General features: G+C 41.8%; 1 protein-coding gene across 12 annotated transcripts in view; it reads right to left on the minus strand.

The window, feature by feature from the left end:
* UNC5D (unc-5 netrin receptor D) overlaps nucleotides 1–26,033 on the minus strand; it is a 567,635-nt gene that overhangs the window by 102,778 nt on the left and 438,824 nt on the right. For 7 of the 12 annotated variants that reach the window (XM_034647528.1, XM_034647533.1, XM_034647531.1 and 4 more), the window contains exons 5-6: nucleotides 2,317–2,497; nucleotides 1,289–1,456 (exon numbers count right to left, since the gene is read on the minus strand). In XM_034647528.1, coding sequence (XP_034503419.1) covers nucleotides 1,289–1,456; nucleotides 2,317–2,497 — 349 coding nt within the window. The remainder of the gene's footprint in view (nucleotides 1–1,288; nucleotides 1,457–2,316; nucleotides 2,498–26,033) is intronic. The other 5 variants (XM_034647536.1, XM_034647537.1, XM_034647535.1 and 2 more) reach the window with 2 other exon arrangements.

The following is a 26,033-nucleotide window of genomic DNA, read 5'->3' on the forward strand; positions in this document are numbered from 1 at the left end:
ATGAACAAACTGATTTTAATTCCACTAAAAATTGACCCTAGAGATTATGGCAGCTGTTGGAGGCAATTGCCCAATTACCTCCTAGGAATAGTCCAACCACGCTTATGTGGGTTAAGATAGATTGTGCAATTTTTAATCTAGAGCAATTAGTCAAGAAGAGGGTAACATAAAAAGTACTGAACTTGAAGCAAACTGACGACTTGTCCTGGTTGTGTTCACGTATTGGCTCCTGGGCAATCCCTTAGCCTTACTGTACTATTTCTGTCAACTGGGGGATAATAAAACTCACAACACAGAGCTAAATGACATTACATGTATAAAAAGTATCTTGCACAGTACCTGGCACATAGTAAGCACTCAATAAATGTTTACCGAATACGAGTTTAAAATGAAACTCCAAGAAAAAGCTGCTGCTGAGAACCTCAGCTTAGCTCTGAGCGGAACTAGATCCGAAATTTTAAAGACCTGAGGCTCGAATCCAGCGCCCTTAGAGTTAATGTTTTATAATGCATGTGAGACCCGGCATCAATTTATTTCTCAGTGGGAGGATATGCTTTCCATAAAGAAAGTCATCTTCCATCTCATCTATTCCTCATTGTAGAAATTGGGTTAGAGCCAGTAAGAGATGAACAAAAGAGCTTATAAGAGCCATATCTGGTCAATGAAGCCTCTATTCAGAAAGGAAGGCGAAGGCAAACACAGACCACATGTCAAATAGAAACTGCTGTGATACTAGACAATCCCTGCCAGTTGCATTGGAAATAAATACAAAGCTGATAAGGTTAGTTGACTGGTAAGTGATGAAAAAGGGTCAGAGTTTTGCTTCCTGCTTTGTGCTCACGGACAACTTCATCCCTGTTACTGTACAAGTAAGTGCCACCAAATGGGAGAACCCAAGGAGAGAAGGGAGGGCTTAACCCAACCAGACACGGGTAATACGGAATTACTTCCAAGCCTTTGGCTTGTTGATTGTGAGTGTCCAGGATCGTGTAAATATTAAATGTGTGTGTGTGTGTGTGTATGTATGTATGTATATATATGTGTGTGTGTGTGTGTATATATATATATATATACACATATATATACACACACACACACACCCAAACGGAGGTATCTCACCCATGTTCTTGCTATCCTAGTGAGTTCCACGCTAGCACTTGGCACAGAGGTTGCATTGTGAGAACATGGGGGAGGATAACTTTGGGAAGGAAGGTTCTATTCAGTGCTTCCCACCAGCTTCCTAGCGCCGGTGGGTCAGAAGGGAGAAGGGAATCTACACATATCTCACCAGGACAAAGAGAAGTGCAGGTTATTTTCTGCACTGACATTCCCTCACAAAAGGCCCCACCATTGAGAGGAGCTGGGTTGGTGCAGGTCCGGGAACGTTTCTGCCATCCTCTACCACAGCGAACATTGCAGGCTGACCACTCTGTCCAGGAAGACCAGCCTCCATTCACTGAGAGAGAAAAGTGGGGAGGGGAGAAAGAAAGGAGAGAGGGTTTTACTGATTGCCTACTATGTGCAAGCCACTGCGCCGGGTGTTGTGAGCTCGGCATCCAGGGACCAGGAGACCCTGCGGACCCACACTGGCTGCTCCGTCACGAGGCAACAGTGGGGCTCACCTCGCCTCTGTCCCTCAGTCTACTCATCTGATAGGAGAGGGACCCAGAGGATTTCCTCTGCGGGAAATTATGAAAACTAGGAAGAAGTCATCAATATCTCTCTAAAGCCCTTGAAAACCCAGAGTACAGGAAGGAAATATCCGCATTTGAATTTCTATTACTTTAAGTGCTTCAAAAATAAATCCCAGGGCTCTTCTGTTGTGGAAGGGAATGCCTTTACTCAAACAGCCAACAAGTTCTTTTGTACAATACCTGAGCTATTTAGCAAATAGCAGTGTTTGTTTCTGGTGGATTTCCTACGCCAGGAGAGGAAGTGCCCGCAGCAGGACTGGGGAGGATGGGAGTGGATGCTGTATTTGGGAAGGGTGGGGAGGCAGAAGTTGCCCACTTTGCTTCTTTTCAAACACAAACACAATGGGAGAAAATGAGCGACTTGTAACATTATTTTTAAAAGAGGGATTGGAAAAGTCACTCTCTCACAGTAGTCCAGTACCGGAGGGAAGAGCAACACATCAGTAGCAATAGGGATGTGTTCTCTCCCTACCAAGGGGGAGAGGCAGGAGAGAGCACAGTTGTGGATGACCCCTAAAGTCCTTTCAGCCCTAAACAATGAAAGTTGTAACGAAAGACACATCCCTCTATTTCTCTGCTTTCCGTCCTCCCTATCCATTCCTGGCCTTTGGGCTGGTCTTACCATAAACCACCACTGTGGCTGACAGGCTCCTCCTCTTGGCCACGATGTTGGCTGCCATGCAGGTGTAATTGCCCGAGTCTGAGAGCCGCGCCTGCCGGATAATGAGGTTGTGGTCGGCCCTGGTGTCAATGTTCTCGTCCTGCTCAGAGTCGATGGGCTCCTCATTTTTCAGCCATTCCACCTATAAGAAGAAAGGAATGTTTACTGGTCATTAAAAAGAAAAAGAACTCTCTTCTGGAATTGCTAGGTGAGCAGTTCTGGTGTGGGGGAGATAGACGTTCCCGACATACAGAGCAACACCAGTGGGATTTTCCACATTCCGTCCCTTTTATTTAGCCAATATGGCCCATTCAGGATATGAACACTCGAGTTAATAAATGGAGGCAAGAAAAGAACGCAAATATGTACTGACTTTGACCTAGTTTTTAAAAAGGCGGTGGAAGAGAGAAAAGGGGCCTACAATGAGGTCATTTCGTTATATTTCATTTTATTGCACCTCTGATGATGACAGCTATGTTTCCATGACAGGTCCAAATGGAGCTCAGAAAATCAACACATACATGCAGAACATGGTGCTGAGAGGATATTTATGTTGTCAGACAAGGTTTCAGGTCAATGTTTGCATTTAAACACATTTTTAGAAAAGTGTGATGGGGTGTCTGGGTGACTCAGTTGGTTAAGAGTCCAACTCTTGGTTTCAGCTCAGGTAATGATCTCAGGGTCCTGGAACTGAGCCCTGCCTCGGGCTCCATGCTCAGCAGGGGGAGTCTGCTCCCCACCCCCTTTCCCTGCTCGAGTTCTCTCCTTCTGTCTCTCTCTCTCTCTAAAATAAATATTTAAGAAAAAAATTTTTAAAAAGTGTGCTAATGTATAAAGGCCAATATAATACAGATTTGGGCAATCGTAGGCATTAAAACCCAAATCTCCATGTTCTCTAGTCTTGGAGATACATTTCTCTGGTGATCAGTTATGTAACTCCTTCAGTGAGCCAACAACATTTAGGCTGGGTCGGACGTCCGGCACATTTAAGGCCCAGCGTCTCCTCTGGAAGAGTGGACTTCTACCGTTCTCTGGGCACAGCCTAGTCCCATCTCTGACTTATTTTCTCTAGTTTTTTCCTGGAGAACCTATTTTCCGCTTTCCAGTCCTACTCTAATCCTACTATTGGCCCAAATGTCATTTTCCTTGGACATCTGGAGAAGACAGAGATGGAATCTTCCACTCCCTAGATCCTCATCTTCCCCCCAGATGAAATGTACCACCCTTAAGTGCCCCTATTTTATCAAGCAGGCCAGTTTCACCCCTGAACTAACTGCCCTCCTTCCTCATTGTGTCCTGTTCCTCCACATCTAAACAACATCTCCACTCCCTAGTGCCATCTTGGTAGCGCTAAATGCATCTCGTTCAACAATAACCGTCGAGCTCTAGGTATCAGCGTATATTATACACAGACATTTAACAGACTCATCAAAATCGTCATTTAACACAGAAAGCAACGGCAGTGACTACACCAAAGAGACCTCACACAGAAGCATATGCATTGGGGGACTTTCCCTCATGCCCTGCCCACCATTAGCATAGATGATTGAAAGTTGGTTTTGGAATAGATGCCTCATTCCTGTTTAAAGAAGTCTAATTTACCAATGAACAAGTGGTGTCTGTTGTACAACAGTTCGGTTTAATAAGGATTTCTTGGTCTCTACAAAAAGGGATTTATTTATCAGAAGAAAACCTATTAGGATCCTTTTATAATGACATTTACCCCTAGTACTCCCCCATTAACAAGAGCTCAGAGTAGGGGAAATCATCACCATCCAAAAGCTACCCTCCAGGAGGTCAATTTTGGAAACTAAAGTGATGCGAAAGGGCCAAAAGCAGAGGTCTGAGAACTGCTTTTACTATCAAGAAGAGGGGGGAAAAGGAATGTGGTTCAGGGCCAGGAAGTAAAGAAGCAAGCCAGACTACAACCTCAGGAGTTCCTGAAAGGAGCATCTCTTCCCATCCTGGAGGTGGCCTAGGCACTAATGATGACCCCTAAGCCCCAAAGCACTGCTCTGGTTAACCAAGCAGGACAATGGAAGGGATTTTAAAACACATTTGACCCCCAGTCTGTGACAAAATGCCCTCTGTTTCCCACTGACCCTGCACATTTTATAGTAATTCACTTATTCCCTGATGAATATTCAAACACACACGGGATATCAGAGGGGGGTCTGGAGAGTTGGGTAAAGCGAGATAGACAAAACCATATAGGCTCTCCTTTCATGGGTCTTAAGAGTTAATGGGCAAGGTGGAAATAAAGAAGTCGGTCCACATCGCCACCAGAAAACAAGAGGCGGGAGTCACACTGTCACCAATATCTGGGATGAAATGCTTACTGTAAGGCCGACAGGGATGGATTTTTAAAATCCTCACCATCACAGCTATGTCACTGGAAAGAAAGAACAAACTGGTCTGCTTAAAGTAGGTCTGGGAGCTTCTGTTCCACTCCACTCTCCTGGTTCAGAAATTCTGAGTGTAAATTGCCCCGTTTTCTGATTGTTCATTCCCTTCCTCTTGCTATTTGTGGGACCTAGAAAGTTGTTCCCCGTGTCCCCACCTAAGTCTTCTTTACCACGGTTCCCCAGAAACAGCTGGTCAGTGAAACTGGGCAATTCTGATCCAGAAGGAAATTATCTCTAGCAAGTAAACAGCCAGAGAGAGCTCCGGAGACCGAAACCAAAGGAATCCCAGTACCTGGAAATCACAGAGAGCTTTCCTGAAGGAATTCCAGCTCAGAAGAAATCAAAACCGTCATCATCAAGTAGAGGTTGGCCTCACATTGCAAACTTGCGTAAGAATAAACCATACACAAAATGAAACAGCCAACAAACTAGGAAAATATTTGCTACAAATGTGGCAGATAAAAGGGGGAAAGTATGATGATCCGAGGACTCATAACCTCAAGCGTTCAAGCTCTTGTACACTGATGGTAGAATTCCATCCTTAATAATACAGCATAAAGAGGAAGGAAAAAAGGGACACCTGGCAATTCAACAATTGAATAAATATCCTATACCACTTAAAAAAAGTTAAATATAATGGAGTTTTTCCTACCAAAATACCAAAGACTAAAACTCCACACACACACACACACACACACACACACACACACACACACACACACAGTGGTTTGTTTTTTTGCTGAACTTGCAGAGCGTGGGGCATTTCTGCGGTTGCTATTCTACCATTATCCCCTTTCTGGGATGTGAACGGCAGCCTCTAACCACCTGGGCTGTTGCCTGCTTTCATTCTTGCCTCCACAGTTGGTTCTCTATGAAGGAATCAGATCATGTCACTTTCTGGCTCGAAATCCTTCAATGGAGACTCTCACTAAGAACGAAACAGCAAATCCTTATCAAGGCTAACAAAGGCCTTCTCGGTCTGACCCCCCAGTTGGTTCTCCACCTCAGATGCCGCTAAGCAACCCCTGTTCCCACTGCGGCAGCCCTCCCAGACTCCTGCCTGTCCTAGAAAGCTCCATCCAGTTCCCACCTCAGGGCCTCAACACTTGCTGATTCCTTTGCCTGGGAGGCCTTTCCCGATAAGCACCCTCATGGCTCAATCTCACTTTTCATTCAAGTCTCTGATCAAATGTTACCTCCTCAGAGAGGTCTTGCCTAATACACCTTTTTCCTAAGCAGCCTCCCTTCCCTTGCCCATTCCCTGCCCTAGCTGCTTTAATCTTCTTCCTAATATTTATCTCCATCTGATAGTCTTAAAGATAGTAATGCCTTTTGTTCTTGTAATGATGATCCTAGGAATTTACTCAAAAGGAAGTATTAGGGCTACAACAAGGATTTAAACACAGTAAATTATTTTTGGTAGAGAAAGAGAAGAAGGGAGGGAGGGAGAAAGAAAAACGTATGCCAAAGCCACATGCCAAAAAGAGCTTTGTTTAAATAAATCATGACCTAACAATATGATTAAATGTTATATAGACATGAAAAGTCCTGATTTCAACTAGTGAAAACATAGAAAATGCTCCTAATATATGAAAGAGTCAAAATGCAAAATTATATGTTTAGCGTTGTCATAAATTTAAAACAAAAAAAATCATGAATAAATAAATAAATATATATATTATATATATATACTTAATAAATGATTGGAAGAAAATGCAGTATGTTTATAGAGGTTTTAAGAGAAACCTTTTCTTCCTGGTGGTTAATCGTGGCACATTCAACGGAAAGCTATTTAGTAATCTGACAAAATCACTTTAGCTTAAAAAATCTCTCTTAATTACCATGTGGCACAGTGGTTTTCAAATTTATATTTAACCATAGAACGTTTCCTCAGTTTAATGCTTATCTGAAAGCCCAAGATGAAAAACTAGATAAGGAAATTTCTTATAACGCTGAAGAAGTGAGGTTATCAGAGCCACAGATAGGAGGGACCCCAAGCTGCATTAACATGGCCATTCCCAGAGCCACTGTTGGCAGAACTCCAGGACAGAGCATGCCTATCCTTCCCTATGTCAGTCATGCCCCAGAGAGATGTTCAGTGCACAGCCTGTACCACCATACGATCTACCCCCTACCCACCCACATGCAGCATGGACATATGCAGTGGTCTGCTCCTGGGGCTCCCGGGATCACGGTTTGCAAAACACTCATCTAGGGTGGATGCGATATCGTAGTTACATACATGTCGTGGTATGTCAGTGTTTATGATGTCACGGCGGAGCTCCCTCAACCCAATTACGTCTATAAACAAGCAGCTCATTAGGGGACTCCTAACTGGGGGACTGTGTGTCTTTTTTTTTTTTTTTTAATCTGTAAACTAATAGTTTATCCATTAAACTGATGGCAGGATCTTTATGAGGAGATCAGTTTGGTATGTTCTGGGCTTATAAAAATGACAAATTGCTTTTGGATTTACGCTTTTGTCACTTAGAGAAATTTTAAAACATTTTTGATGAGCTAAGTGCTCTTAATGTCGAGTAGTTTAATAAATAAGATAGCAAAAGCTTTCCCTAAACCAGCAGCTGCAAACTCCAATGTGCCTGGGGGCCAGGGAGGACACATAAATTACCGAAGAGGCCCTGGGTGCAAGACATCCATGCACACCGCTTGCATATTAAAGAAAAGGGGCTGCTCATTTCCCCAAAGGAATGAGCTCAATCTCATTTGTCTTACAAAATATTATCACTTTCTGTCTCCTTTTGTGTTTCCTACTTTAGATAAGAGACATGAGTATTAAAAACACCAAAAAAAAAAACCCCCAGAAACCCAAAACCCAAAAACCAACGAGTATAATGAAAGTGACAATGACTTCATTTTCGCTTAAAAATCTCTTGCTTTGAATGTATCACGGCAGTCTTCGAATTTCTGGAGTACTGAGCTTCCGTGTCAGGATGTATGGGAAAGTGGTGGCCTTTTATGACAAAATGTAGATGACCAGTCAGGTTCAGACCGTGGCTACTACCCCCGTAACCAGAGCTTCCAACTCTCCCGAGAAAACCAGGGACATAGAAGCTAACGTAATATTTCTTGATTCTAACACGATGGCTCCACATCTAGTGCGAGGGCCAAAGGAAATAGATCTGGGAACTGGATTCACTCCCTCTTCTCCACGGGTACGACACACCAGCTTCTGGCCACCCCACTCTGGCCACAAAGAGGAGCTCGGTCTCCTTCCCTGAAGTTAATTCCTTTTCATTAAATCTGCCTCCCCTGTCATCCTAAAATGTTCAGGTTCATATGTATCAAATGCCACTCTCAAGGCTTTCTCATGGAAATGTCTGACAAGTATCATAAGGGCATGAATATTGAGTTAGAAGACTATTTTCCAAGAGGTTGCCAACACCGGGGAGGCCCTAATTAAGCCCTTAACAGAAGCAACACAAATCAAATTAGCATTATGGGATCAATACATTGACCGCCTCGAGGCTAATGGACATTTGTATGACTAAAGCCGAATGACCTTGTGCTAACAGGTCATCTCTTGGACAGAGAGGCTTACCAGTCCAGAAGGTTGTTGGAGGCATTCGCCCCTCAGAGAAATATTTCTTCATATGTTTCTCCTTATTTGGTTTAGATGGATAATCCCAGTTAGGAGTGTGTGAAGAAACTAGTTACTTAGAGGTAATGAGCTTATGAATTTGCAGGATGCCCGCATCTATTAGCATAGTGTTATGTACAGATGGTCTGCAATTTGTAGATTTTTTCCAGTTTATAAACAAATCTGGAAAAGCAGACCATCAAAGACAATTAGATTTCGTGCCAGACTGCAGGTTCCTATCAGTCATTCTGGTTAGCGGGGGCCTGAATGTATGTAATTGATTGAGCCTATAGGTTTTCTCAACAACAGGCAGCGAAGTAAATAGATGGGGAGGGAACCTCCTTTGGAAGAGTAATGGGTTGAAGCTTTGTGGGGGCTCATCTTATCTGAGAACTGGGTTATAGGTGAAAATGGTTGCATGACACCTAACATTTCACCTCTACTGACCTTTTGTCAAAGACATTTATGAATGTACACACATAAGCCTTACACTTAAATGTTTATTTCCACCAGACACGATGTCAGAGTTCTAATGTTCCTGTGCTTGTTCTTAATATTCCATAAGAGAATGAGAAGGCAGTGTTACTAACCTTTCAGAAATGTAAAAAACAAAACAAAACTAGATTAGAAAGAAAAAGCCATTTTAATAGGCCAGCTCTCTCCCCATGCAGGATCCCAAACCTCTTCTTTGAATTCTAGATAGCATCAACCTGAAACTTTTCCTTAATATCTCAGAGAAGATGCCAGTGAGGACCATTTGTTGATATCATGTAGCTCTCCTCCAATTCCAGTCCTCTGTCAGGATGTGCTAGACTGGTTACAAAACTGAGCTGCTCGTATATATTATAGACGTAAACTCAGATTTATGACTTTTGAAGGTTCTCCAACTACTCATTGCCTGTGATCATTTTCCTTCTGAAAATGACTCAGTGGCATGGTCCTTAAGAACACGAACAATGTTTTACATATTCTTTTTTTTTTTTCAAAGATTTTATTAATTTATTTAACAGAGATAGAGACAGCCAGCGAGAGAGGGAACACAAGCAGGGGAAGTGGGAGAGGAAGAAGCAGGCTCATAGCGGAGGAACCTGATGTGGGGCTCGATCCCAGAATGCCGGGATCATGCCCTGAGCTGAAGGCAGACGCTTAACCGCTGTGCCACCCAGGTGCCCCTACATATTCTTATATCTTGCACAGAATCTACTTCCAAGGATGTTCAAGGCATCTCTTGGATACATTTTCTAGCTCAAATTGATGTGCTTACAAATTTAGAGACTGGCGTGATATACACATACAATAAAACTTCAAGCTGCATCATGGAGTGAGGGTCAAAGGAGAAGGATATCCTTGCTTTAGATCCCAGGGTTGAGCGTTTAAGATATGATCCAGAAGACAGACATTTTTAGTGTAGTTGTTCTTAAATATATTCTGGGAGCCACTTCATAATGACCACATATGGTCTTATGTTGAATTTTATATATTTAATCAAAGTATGAATTATGTAAGAGTGATCAATTTTCTTTCCTCCCTTCACCAACTAAGGATGGCTTGGGAAGGCAAGCCTGTAGGACAGAGAAGAGAGAAAGACCACATTAGGGAGTAGGAGAGACAGCACCAGATAAATACTGGAAGGGCATACAGGTTCCCACTGTGGTCATTCCCTACGTAACATCTCAAACTTTCTGTGAAGTTCCCATCTTACAAAATAACAAATGTGATGACTTCTGGGAGAAAATGGAGAAAAGCAGAGGAATTCATTCTACCTGGTAAGGGGCTAAACTGAGAGAGCGCCCACGCATACCTTGCCCAGAGTCAGATACATAGTCAACGGCAGGCCCAGAATCGGAATCCAAGAGACTTCTTTGCAACAACTATGCTCCGTCATCTCTCCCATTTGCCAGATTTGGGCGGAATGACCATATGCTATTTGCAAAATTACACCGAAATAGGGAGGACTGGCACCATCGAAGATAATTTTGTAGACATATTTCAGGATTTCATGATCATTCCTAAGGAAGAGCTGCAAAAATTTTCTTGATAAAAGCCACTCTGTTGGAGTAAGTGTATGGTCTCCTGGAGGGTGGATTTAAAGGACAGCTCTTGTTCGAATGTGCACATTCTGGTTATATTATACTAACATGTCAGGATGTTCAGAACGTGGCCCAAGTTATTTTGACATAAAAAATTACTCAATATTTGTCCACGTATAACTCATGGAAAGTTTACGGTAGCCCTTTCAAAGTTATCTGGCGTCTTATTTGTTTTGGCAGTGAGTAGAAATGAGTGGAGCACAAGGTCCGTGATATCAGGCTGGGATGATACAGCCTGAAGTCTTAAAATATTTAAGAAGGCCAAGTGTATCTAAGTCCATTGGGGGATGTGTAGAAAAGCATTTGCTTTCCTGAGGAAAGCAGCCGGTATTTCTGGCCTTCTACCTGTTTGGGCGTGAACGTGATTCTAAAGCCATGACAGCCACCTTGTGACCATGAACAGAAGGCAAGAAGCCACAGAGATATCGGTCATGGTCTTTATACTGCCAAGTTGAACATGCGGTGATTCAAGACATTATCTCATTCGATCCTCAGAACTCCAAGGTAAGCAAAGAAAAGATTTTCTTCCCATTTCACAGATTCTATGATCTGCCTAATAGAACATACTTGGAAAACGGCAGCACTCGAAGCAGTAGCCTTCAAATACTTTTTCTACCGGAAAACATTAGCCATTTTCTTATGTCTTTTACTGACCACTTAAAGAGCTGTTCTTGAACATTTCCCATGATTCGACCTGCCGTTCTCGAATAAGTCTTAACTGGGACTTACCTATTACATAGAGTGACATTCTTCTACTCATAATTTAGAAAAATTATGAGTAGAGAAGAGAGAGAGTGCGCATGCATTCACATGTGAGCGGGGGTAGGGGTATGGAGAGAGGGGAAGCAGGCTCCCTGCTGAGCGGGGGAGCCCAACATGGGGCTCGATCCCACAACCCCAAGATCAGGACCTGAGCCGAAACCAAGAGTCAGGCGCTCAACTGACTGAGCCACCCAGGCGCCCCGGAGCACACTGTTTTCTAAGGTTAGTTCAGGCCATGACTTGCTTTGCTACTTTCAGATGAGATGTCACCTGTCCTCTCCTCTCTCCTTGATAATATTTCCTTCAAGTTATTTATAACAGTACTATCAGGTTTCCCCTTTTGTCTTCCTTTTCTTGCCAGACCGCATAGATTGATTTTAAAGCCACCTACCCTGCAGTTTCTTCCATTTCAGTCTACTTATCTGATTATGCATCACAAAAGGAAGCAGAAATCCAGCTTAATCGTGAAGTCACAGCAGCAGAACCAGGCAAATGATAGAAACCTAATGATCACAGACTGAATCACACTCGCTGATGCTGAAGGAAACGACAGACATGCGGGCCTCTGCAGAAGCCGGAATACTGATGATGGGGCTTGATGTTCTGACACTGTACGTCTCTTGCCAGATCATGTTGTCCTCTAACTTCCCCTTTTTTGTTGTGGAAGTCAGGTGCAGTGTCATGTTATTTCCTTATTCATTTTGACGGGTAAATGGTCTCTGAGAAAGAGGACACCCCGATCCACTGTTTACTGAAACCGTAACATTGTCACGAGTGACGAATGAGCCGTGTTCACATTAACGTAAAACATTTGCAAGAATGATGATTAGAGGCAAAGGACATCAATAGAACAGGGAGAGAGAAGCGATGGGCAAAGGATTTGTCAGGGAGGCACCTGCTATCACTTTCAGCTGTGTTTTCCATAGCGCAACACATCTTTGTTCATTCCCACCTGCAAGGGAAAAAAGGGTTCTGGGTTTGAACCTTTGATGAAACAACACACAGAAGGTGCTTCCGAGGCTTGCTATCCCAAGGAGTGATCGTAAACCTAGCGTCATGCGCCATTTCATTTTAAGAGACTTTTTTAGGATGGGAAGAACTCTCTAACGAGATTACAAAGAGTTGGCTTTCAGAGAGACTCAAAACTGTTTCTGTAGTCACATTCCCTCCCCTAATTTCTACTACGTAAATCAGGTTTAAGGGTGGTGGTTGGGAGATGCTAATTAACGGTTCCCTTTTCCTGTTCTTGCCACCATGAAATGTATGCTCAAGTGTGGAGAAAATAGCCATTTTTAAGGATTAAAGCATTAAATGTTCATATCACACTCTGGTTTTAGGTGTGGATATCTGAGTTACGTACAATTAGATAAAGATACACAAACGTATCACTTATGCATACACATATACACACCATTGGAGAAACCCGGTCTGCTCAGAATAAAAATGTTTCCATCAGCCACAGTGAAAGACTAATCATGTAATGATCTACAAAGGAAATGCACGGACAGATATGGATTAGCTCAGCTCCGTATATTGGGTGGCTGAGAATGAATTAGCATAATCATAAATTTGTTCCAATTACAGAAGGCAATTATCAGAGACCAGCATGCAGCATTATCAAAATGAAATCACCAAAGTGCATCTACATTCCAGGTAGATGCCACAGAGTTAATAGTGCTTAAAAAAAAAAAAAGCAAAAAAAAAAAGCTCTATATTCATTCATCTTTCATCTCTTTGATTACCATACACTCCATACAAGTTCCCTTTTAGCTGACAGTCACAAAGCCCCTATGAAAGAAGGAAAAAAAATACATGATGTACAAAAAAAAAAAAACAAAACAAAAAACCAAAATCATCCTCAAAACAATAACACAACTGTAACGTCTAAACCCTTGTATGGATAATTTCTCTAGATCAGTGGTTAAAGGTAGTGCTTTTAAATTTAAGACAGTAATTCCCATCACCTCTGTATTCTCTCCGAAATATTGATGAGGAATAAAACCGTGACTAACCCTGTCATTATCTGCTCCAAACAAAAGTTGTCTGTGCAGAAACGTAGCGCTGTTTTGCCAGGGTAACTCCACTGTTTATACTGTTTTCATGTTTGCTTTCCCATTACACAGAACCTGTTGCCTTGTTAACCACTGCCAGCCTGGAAAGAGTCCAGGAGAGTTAAATCTATCTTGTAAAGAGGGTGACAGATTTAGTCTCCAAATTTTAGAGCTAAAAAGGCGATTCAACGTAAATAGTTAAGATTATACATACACAAGATTATACATACACATCAGAATGCGCTCAGCACTTCAGGAAACAAACATTAAAGAGATGCTCGAGAGAGGGCAGATTACAGAGAAAGACAGAAAGGTGTTTTTATTGTAACTACATACAGTGGGTTGTACAAAGGATGGTGGGGCCAGTGGAGCGGGAGGAGGGAAAAGAGGAAGGGAAGGGAGACTTGCATTTTACTTACACTGACTGCTACGATTAGATACTAGTCTAGGCTCTTTCCCATCTTAACTCACTTGGTGAGCTGGGCATTCTGATGTTTTTATACTTAAAAATACTTAAAAAATAACTGCACAGGCAAGAACTGAAATATTTAACATACTCAAAATTCTAGCGTCTTCAAACAATCAATAAGCAAACAAAAACTCCTTTCTTTTTTCGTAGCTGCCTCTCTTGAATTCTTTGGCAAATACTCACCCCTTATTATATTTCAGTGGGGCTTCCGCTCCATCAACTCACTGGAATTGCTCTTGCTAACGCCACCAGTGATCTCCTAGTTGTTACATTCACTAAATGCACATTGTTTTCACATTCTTACTTGACTTTAGGGATAATGAGAACATTCTCTAATTTTCTTTTTTTTTTTTTAAGTAATTCCACATGTTGTCTCTTCCCAACCTTCTAGCCAGTCCTGCCTTGTCTCTTTTGTTGGCGTCTTCTCTACCCAAACGTGAAGTGTTGCATTTCTCTGGCTCTCAGGATTAGGCCCCTCTTTACACCTTGCTGTACAACGTCTTTCCATATGATGTCACCAGACTTGTGTGCCATCCATGGCCACATACTGAATATTTCCAAATCAATATCTTCAGTTCACTGACCTTGAGCTGTAGCCTCTTATGTTGAGATGCCTACTCAGCATCTCTTTTTGTATGCTTCAGAGATACTTTACGCTCAACATGTGGAATTGGATTTAGAATTCTTTTTCTTGCAGAAGAAAGGAGTAGAGGATTTCTTTACATGTCTGACATTATAATATTTGAAACTTCTCATCTGAAAACAGGGAAAAAATGGGAGGGTTGGTGACATAATATTTTTACATTAAAAAGCGCACTCTTGATGTCATATGTAGAGTATATAGGGAGGGACAGGCAAAGCTAAGGCAGAGAAATCCTTAGAAGACTGTAACAATCAAGCCTGGGAGACTCTCGTGGAGTGAACCGGAAGGCTATGACGGGTATACAGCAAAGAGCCTTGACAAGAAGTGAAGGGGTAAAACAGAATGAATAAAAATTTGTGACTGATTTGATGTAAGATTTTATAAAGAGGAGGGCAGTCGAAATTTGGCACCCATATTTTTGACTTGGACAAATATATAGAGAACACAGATGAAAAGGTCATTTGTGGATGTGGGACTGATATGCACTGACTTAATATCACCTTGCTCCTAATATACAAAAAGCACTCTCAAATCAATAGAAATAAACTGACAAACACGACAACAGAGCAATAAGCTTGGTACTTGAAAAATTAATTCACTGACACATGCAGTGAAGTTTACAATGTATATAAGCCTTTGAAATAAACGCCTGCAACCCAGATCTCTCTTCAGCTCCAGAGCAACAGAGTCAACTACTTTGCGGGTATATTTCCTCCAGGCTTCAGGACAAATAGTATCCAAGCCTCTAGGCCCCTGTGAAATCAGGCAGAAAGTGTGAAATGGCTGGGGGAGGCGGGGCTAGGTTTAAGATACAATACCCTAAAGAAAGTTCACCATTTTAACAACACAAAACGGAAAACAGACTGCAAAAATATGTTGATATTGAGGTAAGAGAGAAATCAGAAATGTATGTATCACAGAAGCCAAAAAAGAAAACATAAGTATATAAAAATTAGCCCTGAAGTAAAAGGTGAGTATAGTAAAGTCCCGAGCTCCATTTCAACGTAACACTCCTTCTACAGCATATGAACTAAAGGACTCCACTCTTTGTTGATGTACATAAATAAATAGATAGATAAAATACTTTCCTCCTCTTTCACTTTCCTCAATATTCCCTAGAATTTCCCCGAGGTCAACGGCCACTTGAAAACTGAAGTGGCATCTCTTTTTCACTCCTTCAAGTAAAACAAACCCCAGGCAAATAAAATACAAAAAATATAGTCGGTGAAACCACAAAAGCACCATAAGAAAGCACAGGTGAGTATTCTGGTGATTGTTAGGCTGGAAAAGTCTGCATGGTATAAAAGCAAAAGCCACAAAGACTGACTATTAACATTTTAAAGTTTAACATATGTAAAAGATGTCTTAAACATAAAGGTGTTTGCAACACATGACAAAGCGATTTTATACGAAAATCAACAGAGATATTAAATACATTTTGCAATTTGTACAGCATCATGCCCATCCCATACAAATGGATGCTGGATACTATGTTCTACCAGAATGTACTGAATAGCAGCCTGCTTTCTAAGATACAGAGCTCATGCTAAAACCAATAGGAAACGTGAGTTCCAACAGAAAATGAGCTAAGTACCTGAATAGACTATTTAGAGGAGAAAAATATGTATGGAGAACTAACTTATAAAAAGTTGTTCAACTTCTCCAATAATGAAAATGCTCCAGAGGGTTACTGTTAGCCTATGCCTGTGGCAAAACCTGAAACCCTATGGGGTCATCAAAATTGCAAAGAAACAGATGTTTTCATTTACTGTAGGCGCTGGTCTAAATTAACACATCCCTTTTGTGGGACAATCTTGCAATGTTCATCAAAATTGAAAATACTGCCATCGTTTGATGTAAACTTCTACTGGTTCCAGTGGAATAATCTTCAGTAAAAATCCAGAGATATGTGCTAAGATGATAATTATAACCTTGTTTATAATCATGAAGAAACTGGAAACAACTTAATTGTTCACTAACAGATTCAATCAATTATGCACATTTATTCCATGGAATACTATGAAACCATCAAAAAGAAGGATGCATTTGTACTGCGCAATAGCTCCATGAGACATTAAGTGTGAAAAGCAGATCTTAAAAGTATATTTCTATTACCTCTCCATTCAGAGACACTCGTAAATAGCTGGAAGGCTGTTCACCAAATGTTATTTGCGTGGTGGAATTTTCAGTGACCAAAATATTCTTCCTTCTAAATACGGATACTGCTGACATTTTTAGTATGAACTATTTGACAAAATTTCTGGCTCCCCCTTCTGTAAGTTTGGTTTCACTTCCTGATCCCTTTTTAGTTTGGTGGGGTCATGTGACTAGTTCTGGTCAATGAGTCATCAGTACAAGTTGCTTATCAGTTCCGGGACTGAGTATTTACTTTCCTGTGTTGAGGCTATTTTGACTTCTCTCTTTCTCCCTCTGCCACAACAGCTCACAATTTTTTTGAGAATGGCTATTCCATTAACCTTGGACGTGCAGTAAGGCTGTCATGAACAGAGCTCCCAGATGACATGTGATCGCTACGTAACACAAGAGAGAAATCAATCTTCACTGTTTAAGCTACTGAGATTTCTAGGTTGTTTGTTACTTTATCATAATCTAGTTTACCTTATTTTCTGCCATCTATATTATGTTTTTAAGCGGAAAGAAAGAAGCTATTTTCATTAAACAAAGATATGTTCCTCCAAATGTTTCTAACACTCCTGGTTTCTAAAAGGTAAACAAATTATCTTAAATTGTGTATCTTTTCTCCCCCCACAAACTAATACATTAACTAGAAAAGCAATCTGTTTCTAGATGGCTGGCAGGCTAAGTGACTGTCCCATATCGCATTTTATCTTCACAGGCGTCCTTACTTGGTTATTTTAGATAACTCCTTGATTTCTGCATCATCTTACACAGTGTAGATCATGGCTCATGAGTCATTGCATTCAAANAGCATCATCTTACAAAGTGTAGATCATGGCTCATGAGTCATTGCATTCAAACTCTAACCTAGAAGTCCGTGGAGGAAAATTTAAATGAAATTATATTACTTTTACATGTCATGCTCACTTTAGTTAACTATACAATTTCATCAGTAAAACTGAGTTTTTCCAATTCTGTTTTTATTTTTTTTTTAAATAACATAGGTAGTGTCGTGGGTTACAAACATTCAAGAGAAATCTAAAAAGAAATAACTGAACATCCAACACTGTGACATGGTCTCATTTGGGGAGGGTGTTTACGTTTCCCATTTTAATCAGCCTGGTCAATTAAATTGGATAGTTTCCTATTTGTTTCCTCCCAGTTTATCCCCCTCTTCTTTGCATTCTGGTTTTTATGAACTAGCTCAAAGCTGTTTTTTGGTCTTCACAACACTACAGGGAACGTTTAAAAAACAAATTGCCTTCATGACTTTTTTTTTTTCAAATTTGCCGAAAATGAGATTTTTCAACAGCCTCTATGCTATAACCCCCTCCTTCCTTTTTAATTTAAATTTTGGTACTAAAATGAGCTTACGATATTCCATTAATATCACAAGGGGAGACACTTGTTTCCTATGCAATATGCAGGTTAGTCTGTAATTCTCCCCACTCCTATCCTTCATCGTTCTATGATGTATATGTTATATATCTTGTATCTGTATATATTTAGCAGTTTATTTGCCTTCAAAATTCTACCTTTCCATATTACTTACCAAAGTATCAATGATCAAATGATCACAACTGTTGAAAAAGAGAAGTATAAACTATTTTGGAATTGAATATTTAATCATTTGGGGAAAAATAAATGTATATACATGTATCTTAAGTGAGCGTACAGTTCTTTTCTTTTAATATTTTATTTATTTATTTGTTAGAGAGAAAGCGCACAATCAGGGGGAGCAGCAGGCAGAGGGAGAAGCAGACTCCCCGCTGAGCAAGGAGCCCGATATGGGACTCGATCCCAGGACCCTGGGATCATGACCCGAGCCAAAGGCAGATGCTCAACTGACTGAGCCACCCAGGCATACAGAGCATACAGTTCTTATTAAAGAATTAGCTGATTATATGGTCCAGAAGACCAGTAGTATGCTAGACCATATAAGTATACATTGCATTTTCTCCACAGAGAACTCATGAATTCTCTAATGTACATAAAGATTATCGAGAGTTGATTCTGTGTAGGACCTGCTCGTTAAATTAGGGTGGAGTTAATCCCCTATTATTCCTCTGTAAAATATTAAAAAAAAATGTTCCCTTCTGTCCCCTCCTTACAGAGATCTTGGAAGGTTGAAAATGAAACCATGGATGAAGAGATTTTGGTACAAATATAAAGCAATAAATTAATGTAATGTGGTAGCAGATTCCAGGAACAGATAGATGGTCTCGTGCGGCTTCAGTCAGGATGTAAAGTCAGTAGTTCAAGAGGTTGAGACCAGACAACAGCAGGTTGAAGGTTGAATACATGTCCTACACGCCACTTAAGGAATTTGAACTCAACGCCGAAAGCACTAAGGAGCCACTGATGGGGTTTTTTTTTTTAATTTAATGATTTTTTATTATATTATGTTAGTCACCATACAGTACATCCCTGGATTCCGATGCAAAGTTCGATGCTTCATTAGTTGCGTATAACACCCAGTGCACCATGCAATACGTGCCCTCCTTACTACCCATCACCAGCTTATCCCATTCCCCCACCCCCCTCCCCTCTGAAGCCCTCAGTTTGTTTCTCAGAGTCCATAGTCTCTCATGCTTCATTCCCCCTTCTGATTACCACCCCCCCCTTTCTTTATCCCTTTCTTCCCCTACCGATCTTCCTAGTTCTTATGTCCACTGATGGGTTTTAACCAAAGGAGTCTGGGTTCAAAAAAAATCATTCTGGTATCAATGTGAAGGTGCCATGGGATACTGGATTAGAGAGGCCAGATGGGTAGTTTATAGTCCACGAAAGGAGAGAAAGGATGAGGGCCTGCATAAGGCTGTCAGTAAAGATAGGGATCCAACACAGAGTAAACACAACTGATACATTATGGTAACTGATCATCAGAGAAGGGATGAATGAAGGACCTGAAGAAAAGTGCCTAATTCACAAAATCCGAGCCTGGGCAATGTGTACCCTTAACCAAGACCAGGGGTCCTGGATTTTCAAGGTCAGGTGCCTGTTTTGTACATGTTTTCTATGTTGTTGGACACATTCAAGAACTGATCATCAACTTCAGCAACTGGTCTCACCCAGCTAACCAGACATCTGAGCAACACGCAGCAGTCAGCGTGCCTGGTTTCAGAATACAGACGGCTTCCAGCAGGCATAGTAGTCATCAATAATCACAGTGCTTCTCTGTGGTCGGTGGGGATCATCTTATAGGTCACACCATGAAATAACTTTATAATTCTTCAGTTAAGAGGAGGGTACTCTGACCTTTACACACGTCTGACTTTCGACTGGGGTCAGGAAGTGGAGTGTCCAAACATCAGAGGGACCACATCCGGAACGTCACCACTCCTTGAAGAGAGCAATCAATCATTTTCTGGACGCAAGCTCACACTGGACCCCGCATAAAATTAGAAAGGTCAACATCTGGCTGGTGGTTATGACTCATTTTCTTAAAACCTGTTCTTTTTGGTGTATCAGCCCATGTTCTTGGTAAAAAAGAAAGAAAACTTAGTTGAAGGTTCTTTACCCTTTATTTTTGTTTTTATTATTATTATTTTTTTGTAAAGGGAAATCATTTATTTATTCTACAGGCATTATTTGACCATCCACTATGTAGGTGACCCTGTTCCGGGCGCCGTGGGCACATGGTGGGAGTGACACAGTGCCCCGCTCAGGAACATGGAAGCAAATGGGAAAACAGGATGCACACACACACGCGAGCATACCCATATGGCATACCCACGCATGCCAGATTCTGTGGCACAGAAATTCAGAAGAGTTAAGGGCATGCTTGCTTGCCCTGCTCCCACATCACCGGGAACGTAGTTCATTTTAACACTTGCCACGTTGCTTGTTCACAACCCACTTACCCCAGTTCATCTGTGACCCTCTTTTTTTAAACCAACCACTTCTCATTGGCATTTTCTAGTGTAAGCAGACATATCAAAATAAACAACGACTGAACACTTTTTTGTCATCATTTTACAAAGTGCACAGTACCTGAGATAGAAACGAGGACACTTTGGGAATAATTAGAATCAAATTCTTTCCCCTGAAAGTATTTCGAAAATATTCTCTCTCCCTCTATGTCTTTCTCTGCCACACATCTAGACATATCTACTCTAACCTCTACACACCACCCTCCTCACCGCCACCGCCACCAGCGCCCTAGTGATCTAGACAGACATGGTTATGGGAAAAGGGTACCTTCCTCATTTTCCTGTGGATTCTTAGCGTATCATGAATACTTATGTTACCCTGAGGCCGAAAGGCTCAAACCATCAAAAGTGCACTGCAGCTATCATTGTAATCAACAGAGTCAATCCATCTAGTGCTTAAGAAGAACAGAAACGCGAGCTGATTGGATTTGTCTTGAGAGTACGATGAATTGGAATAAGGGTAGGAAGGCAGGTTGGCCGGGGAGTGTTAAAAGATCCATCATTTTCTATGAGGCCCTGGGCTACCTAAAGACAAGAAATGTGCCTGCTGTGTCTCCTCAACCCTGAGCACGGTTTCTGGCACACAACAGTTAGGAATAAGCAAATCTCACTGAGGCCCTAAAGGAGATGTATGGTAACAGCAAACTTGCGACCATTTATGACTGTTTCCTTTGCAGGGCTGTTCCTTTTTAGCCTGGATTTGCCTGTTTGAAAATTGAAGCAGGGGGTGTAATACATGTAGGGAGGGAGGGCTTGGTGTTGCCTGCTCTGGGGTCGGCACCTTCCCCTCCCCTTCAGGCTCCTGGAGCGAGTATTTACCTTGCTTTAAACCAAGACTCATCTCCTACGAGCCCATCTTTTTTACACAAATCACAGACTGAGTGCGGTTGTTCACTTTCTCATCCGCACATCTGCAATCCCTATCAAGCTCGCCGGTAATGCAATCTCACCAGAGGGCATTGTCTGCTTTATGAACTGCTACAGATTCAATAAAGCACGGGGCCTGCCTGGGCTCTACCGCTCTAGTCTGTAACTCTAACTAGAGATGGGGCTGCCAGACCACATCTCATTAGAGAACCAGGTTTCACTGCAATCCGTCTATATTGTGTACGGTTCTATTTTTCTTTTCTTTTTTTTTTTTAAGCTTCTGTTTTGTTTCTTTTTGATTTTGCTAAAACCAAAGAGACTCAAAGGAACACACGTCCTCTGCAGTTCATACCGGGACAGTGCTAAAATTGATACAAGTTTAGGACAGTAATCAGTCCTGGCAGCAGAAAACTGTGTTTTGCAACCCATTGGCCTATTTCCTATGAGAACATACTGTTGGCACAAAATGATGCTAGGTCCTCGGCCACAGAATTTGGAGTGCCGGGAGGGAAGCATGATGGGGCAGGAATTAAGTTGAACGCAGGCTCTTAGTCACAATACAACTGCCTTGGGTTCAGGGCTGGGTCTACTCAGGAGTCCCAGACAAGAAACCTGAAGAGTGAGAAACCCATACATTCGCTAAACAGATGCAGTTATTCGTTTAGGTCTGTACTCAATGATATGTATCCAGTGATATGTAATGGAAGGTGATCACCCAAAAGGGGTACAATGTGGCAAGACAGGGACAGTTCACGGATAGAAGCTTTGCTTCCGGCCGATCAGAAGGCTGATGTGTCCTACACGTCTACTAGATTGGCCCAGGGCTCCTCAGATTTCCCGAATCTTGCAAAGCATGGGTTCTAGAATCTGACATAAAAGATTGACCTACAATTGGGGGCCAAAGGTCCTGAGCATAAAGTCTAAAGCAGTGTAAGGACAGAAGGAAAGCTAATCACGGATATGAATGTGAAAATCGTACATTTTCTCTTTGTATAGCTTCTTTCCATCAAAATCTGCCAGTACAGGGCCCATTCCCAAGCCTTTCCTATCCAAAAACCTTCCGTGGGGATTTTATTTTATTTTAAAGATTTTGTCTATTTATTTGAGAAAGAGAGAGAGAGAAAGAGGGAAGCAGACACCCCACTGAACAAAGAGCTCAGCGTGGGACTCGATCCCAGGACCCTGGGATCATGACCTGAGCTGAAGGCAGATGCTTAACTAACTGAGCCACCCAGGAGCCCCTCCCATGGGGATTTTAAACCAGAACCAAGAGTAAACCAGAAATGAGGAAGATAAAAATTAAACCAGGAAAAAAAAACTTTAAAAAAATATATTCAGAGTTTTTTAAAAAAAAGGAATTAAATTTTAAACAGAAACACGGAAGGCACTAAAACAGGCATGCCTAATTCAAAACTTGGGTTCCAGGTCCTGAGTTTTCTCTATGCTCAATCAAGGATGTCTCATTATTTCAACCATTAGGAACAAGCAACATATCCAATAGTACCTTCCAAGCAAGCTACTCGCCACTGCAATGGATTTCATAAACGTTTCCTGTCTGAGGCAACCCTACGTGTAAAAGCGCTGTGCCTTGCAGTATTTACCCTGAAAGGAGAGCCACAGGAATTTCCACGTCACCTATTTCCTGTCCCTACCTAGGACCCTCACCAAGGGATCAGAACCCCTAAATATACACCAAAGGCCTGGAGGTGCATGGGAGAAGGAGAAAGGCGACTTGCTCTAAGCTTATCTCATGGAAGAAGAGAAATCAGAACCCAGGCAGAATGGTCAGCCAGAATTTGCTTGTAAATAGGCAGCCCGGAGGGGAGGGAATCCATTTATTCCCAAGCCTACTCCCTAATTGTCTATTGCCATGGCTTTATTTTATCTTAACCCATAACTCTCTATATGCAACTCTGCTTCCCTCTGGTTCCCTTTTTTCCCATTTCCCCTGTTTTATAACATAAACCAACTCCCAGCAGAATGAGAGTGATGAAGGGGTGTCTTTGGTTCTGCATACATTACAAGGATCAAAACTAAATGCTGGGTGATAAACACCACTGGAGAGCACAGAATGCTCCAGGAGAAAATGATCTTTAATGGAGTAGCTCTTAAAAGTATCTGCATGTGGCAACGCAAAATACCATGAAGTCTCGGTTACAGATCACAGAACTCAAATGCATGAATATTAAAGAAGAAAACAGCAGTGGAGCAGCTAAAAGTGAGTGGAGGAAGCTACTAAGAGAAAACCACATTCACCAGGCTTACTACCTATCCATGGCCCCCTTCAGGCAAAACCACAATAGACATAAAACTTTTTCTTCTTGCTACATTGTTTCACTCATCCTCTCTTCTTTCCATGCTCCTTAATCTTTCCCTTTCTATCATGTCCTGCCCACAGAGATAGGATCTGAAAATATTTGGAGATTACAAAAATGACATAGTTCCCTACATTTGCATTTTAATTGGGGTGAAAGATTTAGTCTAAGAAATGACTCTCTAATGGTGAAATTTCAGGCAAGAATGAGAAAATGAAGGCTAGCTGAAAATGGATGGAAGTTTTGGTAAATTAAATCTTTTTTAAGTTATAGCCCATAAATGGTTTCCTTCATTCATACAAACTCTTTTCTACAGGGCTGACTGCTCCTCTATCTGTATTCTTTTCCCTTCTAAAAATGGGTGGTATTGGTGGTGGGGATGCTTAGAACACCGTTATATCACGTGTTTCAAATGCTGACCCTGTAAAAGTCCAGTTACCACTCATGCCTTTGCTCCAGCAAAGCCGATGTATCTTGGAAACGATTTCTGTTGAACACTTTCTTGCAGTGAGGACAATACCCATTTAAATTGCAGTTACCTACAAGATAGAACACGAGTCTGATGGGGTTCAGGGGAGGCCACCTGATAATGTACCACTTTGGTGTGCAGATTATTTCAAGCCAAAGACAATCAAATTCAAGAAGAGCTTTTTGTTTTGCTTTTAACTGCCTAAAATAATTTAAATAGAAGGCCTATACCAGAAAGTGAGTGATTATCAAAGATAACTTTTTTTTAATCAGAAATAATTATCCCCATGGCAAAGGCAAATAATTGATCATCAAACATTTGCCCCTCTCATTTTTCTGTGAATTGCCTTCTTCCTCTTTGAAATCCAGACCCCTTTCCCCTTTGTCTTTAGTTCAGGATGGGATAATAAGCCTCAAATGCCTGTCAGGGGGCCCCTCATGTCTCCGTGGGGCTCCTGAATATATGAAATTAAATTTGTTTTCTCCTGTTAACCTGTCTTCTACCACTGTAATTATCAGACCAGCCAAAGAACCTCGAAGAAAGAAGGGAAAAGTGTTCTTCCTCTGAAGATGGTGCCCCAACATGGAGCCCTCCACTCGCTGGAGCCCACTCGCCCCAGAGCTTCTGTGGCTGAGAGATCCTGGGACCTCTGACGGAAGCTGGCAGAAAGTAAGAATTCTTACCACGTCAGTCTCCTGGACCTCTGGCTGCAGGATCTAATGGAAACAAAAGGGGTGAATGTCCTTTTCTCTCCTTTTCCTCCCCCCCCCCCAATTCAGAGTAGCAGGAGAAAGTATCTGGGTGGACTATTTCCTTGGGTGAAGCGACTGTGGTAAAAAATCTATTAGGAGTACTCTTGTTTCCTATCCATCCTTTTCCTTCAAGAGATGGCCATCGTTTTCCTCTGAGTCTTTTGTGTCATTGTCATAAGAGAGAAAAGCACAGGCTAGAACACAGGCAGAGGTCCTATCAGCCTGTGTTTCCGGCTGGCCACACAGACTGGACAGTTCACAGTTCTCACCAGACCAGTGTCTGTTTAGACAACCTTTGCTGTGGGTCTCCTACATAAAAACCAGATGAAGTTTTCCTTTCATCTTCTTTCATGCGCTCAGAGCCTGGCTTTGTGACCAGTGAGAATATTCTCTCAGGTCTCTGCCTGCTGGAAGGGGCAAGTACAGGTGTGTATTATGTGGCCAGTTGAACAGTCATAAAGTCACGAGAGCAAAATTTCTGTCTATCCAGCCATGCCAGCTTCCAGGGAAATTTGCCTTAAGGGATTCGCCCCATAAGTGGCCTTTGTCATCTCAACCTTGGTTGTCTTGTTAGTGCTAGAAAAGTCCCATTCCAGTGGTGCCTGCCTGGTGTCCCAGATCAGTGGGTTTGTGAATTGAAGGCATCTCATGATCCCATGGGAGGCCACAGACATGGTCCCACTACACCATTCTTACCACCCATGACAACAAAGGGCTTTGCCTTCTTAGGCTAACTCAGGGAGTGAACTTTGTGGATCTTAAGAGGGCCACACTTTTTGCACTTTCCTTTGGACCCCCTCTTGTGTCCTTGGTTAAGCCATAAAAAAAGGATTAGTGATTTGAGTTACTATAGAGATGAATAGATCCTGCCCATCAATGGCCAGAGAAGGTTTCTTCCTTAGAAAAACTTAAGTATTTAAAAAAAATTTTTTTTCTAGAAAATTATCTTATTGGTACCTGTGACACCCAATTAAAAAGGGGCTACAAAAGGGGGGCACCTGGATGGCTCAGTTTGTCAAGGGTCTGCCTTCGGCTCGGGTCATGATCTCAGGATCCTGGGATCGAGTCCTGTTGTCGGGCTCCCTGCTCACGGGGAGCCTGCTTCTCCCTCTCCTCCCTGCTTATGGTCTCTCTCACTATCTCTCTCTCTCTCAAATAAATAAATACAATCTTAAAAAAAAAAAAA

The sequence above is a fragment of the Ailuropoda melanoleuca genome, chromosome 18 (genome assembly GCF_002007445.2).
Source record: "Ailuropoda melanoleuca isolate Jingjing chromosome 18, ASM200744v2, whole genome shotgun sequence".
NCBI classification, from domain to species: Eukaryota; Metazoa; Chordata; class Mammalia; order Carnivora; family Ursidae; genus Ailuropoda; species Ailuropoda melanoleuca.